The sequence below is a fragment of the Leptidea sinapis genome, chromosome 30 (genome assembly GCF_905404315.1).
Source record: "Leptidea sinapis chromosome 30, ilLepSina1.1, whole genome shotgun sequence".
In the NCBI taxonomy this organism is placed as follows: domain Eukaryota; kingdom Metazoa; phylum Arthropoda; class Insecta; order Lepidoptera; family Pieridae; genus Leptidea; species Leptidea sinapis.
In genome coordinates this window covers 5,921,380-5,931,017 of record NC_066294.1, presented here as the reverse complement: position 1 = coordinate 5,931,017, position 9,638 = coordinate 5,921,380, and the positions used below count along the sequence as shown (strand labels likewise).

The 9,638-nt window shown below is 32.6% G+C and overlaps 1 protein-coding gene across 1 annotated transcript; it reads left to right on the top strand.

The window, feature by feature from the left end:
- Positions 1-2,848: 2,848 nt before the first annotated feature.
- LOC126973886 (zinc finger protein 277) lies at positions 2,849-9,286 on the top strand. Its single transcript, XM_050821246.1, has 2 exons — positions 2,849-3,259; positions 4,042-9,286. The coding sequence occupies exons 1-2, from the start codon at positions 3,013-3,015 to the stop codon at positions 5,076-5,078; spliced, it is 1,284 nt and encodes a 427-aa protein (XP_050677203.1). The 5' UTR covers positions 2,849-3,012; the 3' UTR covers positions 5,079-9,286.
- The last annotated feature ends 352 nt before the right edge of the window (positions 9,287-9,638 follow it).

Here is a 9,638-nt window from a genome sequence, read left to right as displayed (position 1 = left end):
TACTATTCCTGCAGAATGGAAAACAGACTGTTTAATCCCAGTTTTAAAGCCAGACAAAAATAAAATGTTACCTGACTCTTATAGACCTATAGCTCTCACGTCTTGTGTTGGGAAGATATTTGAGCAGCTTCTAAAACAACGTCTCGAGTTCTTTATAGAACAAAATTGTCTTTTGCCTAATAATCAGTTTGGTTTTCGCAAAGGTCGGTCTTCTAGGGAGAGTATAGCGCAGTTACAGCTTGATGCGCATCAATGTTTAGCAAGTAATCAGTATCTTTTGTCTGTATTTTTTGACATCTCAGGTGCCTTCAATAGTGTAAATATTGCCGTGCTTTGTGATGAGTTATCAATGTTAGGGATACCAGGTAAAATAATAAATTGGATGCAATCCTTTTTGACTGACAGAAAAGTATATGTAAAATTTAATAAACATTTGTATGGACCACGACTTTCTTCTCTAGGTGTTTGTCAGGGGGGAATATTGTCTCCTTTAATTTTTATTATGTACATAAGACGATTGAACCTTATTTTGGGGCCAAATATAGTAAACCTACAGTATGCAGATGACTTAGTCGTCTATGTATCGGGAGTTGATCTGATTAATTTAGCCGCTACTATTAATAAAGCACTTGTAAATTTATATCAATACTTTTCTTATCTTAATTTAAATGTAAATCCAACCAAATCAAAAGTCTTTGTGATTGGTCGTAAACGCATCATATTGCCTCCCATTTTATACAATGGTATTCCACTGCCTATTTCATGTGACATAAAATTTCTAGGTGTAACATTTACTCCAAAACTTTCTTGGAAAAAATATACAGATAGTGTTATAATTAAAGCGAATAAAGCTTATAATGTATTAAAATCTTTGTGTGCAACGTCGTGGGGAGCGGACCCTAAAATATTGTTAATTTTGTATAAATCGCTTATTCGTAGTCATTTTGAATATGGCTTTCATTGTTTCGCCGCAGACAGCAAAATTGTTAATAGTCTGGATAAAATACAAAATAAATGTATGCGTACAATATTGGGTGCACTTAAAACTAGCCCAATAGCTGCTATGCAAATCGAGGCCAACCTTCCTCCTTTGTGTATTAGATTTAGTTATCTTAAAGAAAGATTTATTTTAAAGCTCTATAGCTTGCCGACGAACAATCTTCTTAAGAATCTTATTGCTTATCAATCGTCTTCATTTCAGAGACAGTTGTTTATCTTGCAAGATTTTTCTTCATTTTTTAAATTTCTACAAGATTTAAATATTCATCGGAATAATGATATACTTCCCTGCCATGCAGGTTCTTTTCGATGTAAATATTCTGCAATTAATGTTGTAATAGATCCAAATTTAACTTCAAAAGAGGAGGTTCATGTATTATTGTCAGAATGGTCTAATTGTAAATTTGTTTATACGGATGGCGCAAAAAACAATAATAATGTTTCTTTTGCAATCTACCTTCCTGAAATTAGGAAGGGTATTGGCTTTAAGATTAATAGATATGCCAGTATTTTTACTGCTGAAGCCGTCGCTATTCTTTTTGCTTTAAAGCATATTAAGAAACAAAATCAACTTAATAAGAAGTGGGTAATAGTTAGTGATAGTATGAGTGTGTTAAAAAGTTTGTCAAATAACAAAATGAGTGCTAACATCAATTACATCATTTTTGCTATAAAGGAATTGTGGTTCGAACTATGTTTAATCGATATTAAAGTGGATTTCGTTTGGGTCCCGTCCCATATAGGAGTAGCAGGAAACGAAAGCGCTGATTTTCTAGCTAGAACTATCATTAATATATCCGATCTATCCCTATATCCTGATTGCAAAGATCTAGACATTAACATACCATATACAGATATAATAAGTAATCTAAAACAGCGTATGACTCTTCTTTGGGGAAGATATTGGTACAATTATACAGAAGTTGAAAATAAGGCTCATTCGTATACTTTGTTAGATAATCCCGTTAATAGCACACCCTGGTTTTGTAAGTTTAAAAATAACGCTCACAGAAAGTTCTATTCTACAATAACACGAATGCGTATTGGTCACTATCGATTGAATTTTCATCTTCATCGCAAAAAAATTGTCTCCTCTCCTTTTTGTGACCATTGTAATAAGCAACAAGATCAGTCTCTGGATCACATCTTTTTTGATTGTTCGTCCTTTGGCATACAGCGCCTTGTGCTGATGGATGAGCTACTGGAAATATATGGTGCACCCAATATAATCCCGCTCTCAGTAATAGACCTATTAAAGGACACATCAACTTATATGTCCTTGTATAAATTTGTATGTAGTACTGTAAATACATTGTAATTTGTAGATACATACGTTGTAAATTTGTTTATAATTATGTAAATACGTTATAACTTGTACATATACAACTAGTAATAGCATAGCGCAATTCGCGAACTGAACAGATAATGTAAATAGGTAGGTATTATTCTAAAAAGTTATGCAAATTACACTGGATTTGACTTTAAGAAAAGGGGAAAATTATTAGAGACTATATTACTGGATTTGGACTTACTAAAAGGAAAATATGGAAAATATTCTTTAGAGAATTATACATTAACGGAAATGGTAAAATAACTGATGACTTTAAGACTGGATTGGATTTGATGAAAGAAACTACTATAAATATTCGCTATCGAATATACATAATTGGAAAAGGAAAATGGAAATAATGTAAGATGAAATGAGAACACTGGATTGGACTTTTTGTAAAACAAAATAGTGAAAATAATAAATACCAAAGAAATGAAAATACTAACGACAAGGCAGTAAGGCCCCTGGCTATAGCCTGTTCGAAAGAACGAATTAATATTAAAAAAAAAAAAATATCGGTGAACACTGAACACAATAATGTAATGTAATCATGTGAACTGTAAATAATAATAAAAATAAAGAGGCTCAAAAATCCAATTATTACATTGGTTAAAGAGTGTACTATTTATATTTTTATTTCGGAACTACTTAACAATACAAGTAGAAGCAAGAAAATTTGCGAAATGTCCGCCGAAAATAAATTCTTTGGACCTTTAACATTACACCAGAAAATTCAAAAGGATAATATATTCAAGAGCGATGAGCCTGTAGAAGTGCAATGTGTTTTGTGTGATAGTAAATACGTTTTACCCACCTTTGAAAAAGATATGCTGACGCATTTTTTTATGGAACATCGTCTTGTAATAGCTGATGTAAGCGACATAGCTGATTTGCCGGGCTATGTAAAGTATTGGAAGTCTAGATTTAAAGGTATGATCAAACTAAATTCAGATATAAAGTGCTTGGCTTCCGAAGTACAATAACAATTATTAGTCCTTTCTAGTAAGTAGTTTTATTTTTTAAATTCTAAATCGCAAAATCAACACCATTATTTTGTACCATTGTTACCAACTGTTGATTGCGTGAGATAACAGATTTCTTAAGAAGATATAGCATGTCTTTTGTTGATTTGATTATTGTTACTCACTTCTAGCATCAGCCTACACTTATCAGCCGCAATTACTGTTCTCAACATCTGAATCCCTGATTCAAGCTAGACATATGCCTTGTTGCATTTTGAGGGTCTGAGATTATACTGGAGGAGGTTTAGAGGACTCTCATCATGTAAAGCACCTCTGGTGCTAAGGAATATTCTTCTCTTAGTATTCATGAAAAATAAGACCTATAGAATTTCCTCAATCAATTCTATATTTTAATCTAATATTGTGTTTTTTTATTTTTAATGAAAATTAGGGACAAGACAAGCAAGACATTCAGTTGATGGTAATTGATTATTGCCAATTATAATGCAGTGCCGCTCAGGCTTCTTGAATAGCCCAAAAAATTCTGAGCGGCTCTACAATTGCACTCATCACCTTGACACATTAGATGTTAAGTCTCATTTGCTCAGTAATTTCATTAGCTATAGTGCCCTTTAGTAAGTTCCATAGTTATGTTTACACATTACTGCTTCACAATAATCTATCTGGCATCCTGTGCAAAGGAGCCTCCCACTGGTTATTTTGGTTACTATTCTGATTTTATCATTACAGATCAAAATCTACCATACTATTGTACAACTATGCTGTTAGATAATAAACCTGATGGAACAAAATCCAAAAATGAAGAATACTTCCTGTTAAGTGATGTTTTACCAGAAGATAAGGAGTTGAGGCTAAACTTAAGACAAAGTAAATTAGAATCACTACTGGAGCGACATGCGTATGAAAGGGAGGATAAAAACTACACAAAGGAGTGTTTGTTCTGCCGTTACACATCCGTAGGCACTAGAGCTATGTATCTCAATCATTTGTATGAAAAACACAACTTTCATATCGCTAAGCCAGAAAACCTTGTATTTATTGACAATCTAGTTGACTTTATCAGTTCCAAGTTAGAGCAGCTTCATTGTATATATTGTGAAGGTATATTCAAAGATCGCACTATACTGAAGGAGCATATGCGCAAGAAGGGCCATAAGCGAATTAATGCTCAAAATAAAGAGTATGACAAATTTTTCCTAGTGCATTATATTGGAGATAAACCTACTGTAAAACCAAATCAACACAAGAAATTGAGTAAGCCTAGGACTAATGTTGATAATGTTTCTAATGTGGATAGTGACCCTGAGTGGTCCGAATGGACTGAAGAAAACGGACCTGCCATCACCTGTTTGCTTTGTGATCATACAGAGACTGAATATGAGAGTATTTTAGACCACATGGAAAGAAAACATGAATTCTTCTTTGCAAAGGCAACAGCAGGTATGGATTTTTACCAAAAAGTTAAAATTGTCAATTATATCCGACGTCAAATACATTTAAAACAATGTTTGTCATGCGATACTAAGTTTGATGATCGAATTAACTTAGAAAAGCACATTAAAGAGACAAATCATTGGGTTCTACAGAGGGCAAACTGGGACCAACCGGAATATTACTTTCCTACTTATGAAGACGATTTGTTCCTTTGTTTTATACAAGATGATGATGAAAGTTGGTGGTCCAGTGACGATCCAGAAGTAGACAGAGAGAATAACTTGTCAGATAATATATCTAAGGAAATGGCAATGGCCGTGCTGAGTGATTAGGTATTTGCTACATTAAGCAGAAGACTGATTTTAAGGCTTTGGCCTACATTGCTATATTGTGCTTTGTGTGATGCCTCACTAAACCCAAGTCAATGTGTTAAAGACAAATTAGGATGTTGTACTTCAAATAGAATTATCGTATGGGTGAAGTGAAAACCTTTACTGGGTCCGAAACCAGTGCAAATAGTACTGAGGGAAGCAAGGAGCAATAACTTTTCATGATACTTATTAAAACCCTTGATAAAAATATTTTGAAATCGTACTTTCTCTAACCTATAAAAGTCTTAGCATAACATTTACTGGAAATCAGGCCTAACAATCATCTACATACAATAAGATTTTAGTAGAAAAAGTTCTTCACACAAAATGAAGTCAGATTCTGCGTAGAAGTGATCACCCAATAGTTCCGTAGTAGGTGTTGTTTTGAAGTACTGGTATATATGGAATAGATATGGATGGACAGGTAGACTGTCACTACAGTATCCCGGTACAATCTTTGTCTGCTAGATACCAATTTATATTATTACCCTGTTGAGTATGCTTTACAAGGTTGGAGAGACAGGATGGACCACAGTGATCATACCACCATATGACCCGTGTGCATGGAGCCTTGTTTGCCCTTCTCTTCTAAAAAAAAAGGGTTTTGGCCTGACAGGTGAAGTTGTGGTGCCTTTGCAGGTTGTGATATTTTTGTGGACATTGAAAATTTCATTAACAGTTTACATCCCTAAATAATAGTGGTCCATGAATTGTTCGCATTCCCCCATAATAATTGAAAAGGATATATTGGTCTGGCGGAGGATAATCTAGTTTAACCAAAAAAATTAAATAGATAATATATTCAGATTTATGTCCTTTTTTGACACCTCAATTTAACAAATTATTACTTCTTTAAGTTAAGCATTGTGAAAAAACTTGTGTATATGCATTATAAGTGATAGTTCTTACACAATTCCTTGTTGTTATATTTTTATATATGACACTTCTCTGACAAAGTTGCAATATTCTGAAAAATCTAAATGAGTAAAAGTTACACAAATTAAATTTTAAAACAAAATTTATGGTCGAAGCGTTCTCTCTCGCGTTCCGCGCGAGCGCTCTTCCACTGAGCCAATCGTTATAGTGACGTCACGTTCATAAATCTTGGTATGGTAGTGGAACAGCGCTCGCACGGAACGCGAGATTAATTTTGTTTTCAAATTTAATTTGTGTAATTAAACAGAAGTTAGGGTGATACTTTAAAAAAATTAATTGTTGAGTATAACTTATTACCGGACAGTTGATTGATTGCATCTTACATATAGTTTTAAAATGTTGCTTCCTTTTTTCATCATAGGGATAGGAACTAAATCTGTTTAACTACCACTTATAAAGCATGAAATATGTAAAGTATTTGTAATATACTTAGATAATTAATATATCTAGACAGAGTCTCTTGCTGTTAGACAACCAATAAAAACAGGCCAGGAATATTAGTTTAGTGTGCGTGAATTGCTCAAAATAGAGGCTAATCTCGTACTAATTCTAAACTCAATTTTTTTCGACGTTTTCACAGCTGTCATAGTCTGTCGAGACGTAAAAATTATTTAAGGTATAACCTCTGAAACATAATATTATGAAAGAAAAAAAAAATATTGTATGAAATATTATATGCTGTCATATGCGAATAGGATGATTGCTAGGATAAAATAGTAGACTGTTAACCGAGGGTCGAAAGAATCAATTCCCGAGGTATTTAGACGCCCGAGCGCAGCGAGGTCGGCTATAGTCCGAGTAGGAATTGATACTTTTACCCGAGTTAAACACTCTAATTTTCATTTCGAATATGAGGAAAATAAAACTAGTTGTTCATCTAAGCACAGATTAGTATCCCGCCAATTAATGTCGACTTTTTAAATTTTAAATATAGAACTTACCGCGTAATTGTTGCGGTTTATTCCTCTCAAAGAAGTTTGCGCTAAGTTCACACTGGCTGTTTAGGAAGTCACATGGCCACAGCATTTTTTTTAATTAGTTCTTTTTACATAAAACTTCACTTCACAGCAGTTCTATTTTTAAAGTTCATTCCGGCCCTTAGGTAGGAAGTATTTTGTATGAGTTTTTCCCTCTCTATGGAGGGAAGCAGCATTTTCAACCCAATAATCAGATTAAGACACAAACAACAACGACAACAAATACTTTCCGAGCATGAGAAATGAAATTATCAGCTGTCTAAATAGCTCATTATTTTGTGATTTGTTGCAATTAGTTTTGAGCAAAGTCTGATAAAAATAAGTTCCTGTTACGCTTCTGATTTATTCATCGTCTGCTATCTAAAAGGAATGGTTGTGATAACTTAACGAATGTCTTAACATGTGGGATGTTGTCCTCAATGAAGCTAAAATGGGCAAGTGTGAGACTGTCTTCCAAACAGAGATTGAATTCCTCTTATGAAATAATGAATACATAGACTTTGAATTAAATAATATATTAAATGGGTATTCAAGAAACCGCAAACCTTCATTTCATTTTAATTTTACTTAATTCATCACAAATTGAATACATACATACATACACATATAAAGTGGCCATTATTAAACTTTTAACATTATTAAACATTAAAAATCTTTGACCCTAAGATTTCAGTAGCTTACGAGAATCACAAGAGCTGTGGCAGAAAGTTGATTGAAAACCGTACTGTAGAAGAACGCCACACATCTGTTTCTTTAATATGGAGCCCAAAATTCGTCATTAAATTAACCAAAATTTTGATGGTGCTATTAAATAACAAGTGTTTTATTTTATTTGATTAGTGCGATTATATCAGATTTTATGATATAATTTTAAAAGGATAAAGAAATGTGTAACTTTAACTGACTTTTACATCGATGATTTGGTATATATTTTCGTATTTTTTTAAATTCTATTTTTTATGACAAGAGATGACGAGACTACATCTACGTTCACCTGATTGTAAGCAGTACGATCTGCCTAATTCAGGTTCAAATAATTTTATTTAAAATTGGATATAAAATCACTTATTAATAATGGTAATCATTTTACTTGTTGATAGGTAAATAGTTGATGAATTTTATTTATTTATTCAAGCAAACTTTACAGCATTTCTATTCTGTAAATTAATACTATAAACTATACATGTATTTATGCCTTTAACATAGATTGGCAGGTTAAATTATAATGTAATAATAACGCTGGTAATTAAATGGTAATTATATAAAAAAAGAATAATTCCTGAATAATAATAATATAATATATTATAACTTATAATAATATAAAAACAGTAACACAACATGAAATCCTAAAACTTAAGAAAAAGCAAACAAAAAAAAGTATTTTAGAAAATAATGGCCTCTGACACTAGATGAACACGCGAATAGAGCGCCCTCTATACTATAATAAATCCCAAAAATTACGCGCTAGGTGCGTGTCCGCACTACTGGCAAGACGTTTACGAAGAGCCGCACTGAAATGATTTCCCTTTCTGAGGTTGAGTTACTTTAAGTTGAGTTGTTTTAAGTCAAAAACAATAGGGACCCATTCGGAAATGAATGTCTCGACCTGCGAATAATGAACTTTTAGGTTTTTTTTATAAAATGTCGATACCTACAATCAAATTTATAATTTAAATACCTAGCCTGACGGCGGTTTATGTTAAGTGACCTACATAAACATATTTTAACAATTCTTTTGAAATTCGTAATACATTTTTTGTTTTTTTACTTTTTCTGGAAACTTTTTGTAAACATATGTATATCGCCCAACTAAAGACGTACACCTAAAAGTACTTTGTGGCATAATACGTCGCTCAGGGTTCTTAAAAAAAAACACATAATTCTGACATTCTGTTATGTGAATAATATTATGTAGGTCATACACAAATAAAATTTGAAAAACAAAATTTTATGAACGATGCGGGACTCGAACCCACGACCTCTGACGTTCCGTGCCGGTGCTCTAACCTGAACTTGAGCTAACCGTTCGAGTACCTCCTCGTTATAAAATTCTGTTTGCTTTGTTCAACTCTCAGGTTGTGGCTTCATCTCATCGTTTATAAAATTTTGTTTTTCAAATTTTATTTGTGTATTAATCCTAGAAGTGAGGGTTATCACTTTAAAAACATAACATATTGTATGTATGTCATGTGAATAGTATAATATCAACAATGTAAAATGGTTGTATAATAAAGTTTAAAATACCCTAATATGATATGATTTAGTTTTATTACCTAAGTACATCTCGTATATTCTATGTGATAATAAGTATGTAATACCAACCAACCAATTAACAATTCAAATTTAAACATTTTTATTCAAAATAGGATATGAAATTAATCATTACTTTTATTAATTTTCATTTTATTAGCCTTATAGTAATTTCTCAAATTGTTTAGATCAGTTTGGAGTTTCAGACAGTCAGATTGGTTATTAATCAGTTATTATTGTAGATTTTTGTGTCGTCTGCGTAGATAAGGAATTTTGTGTATTGAAATTATTTTCCTACATCAAGTATGCGGTATGTAACAAAGGTGAAAGCACCGATCCTTGCGGTACCCCGGAAGGG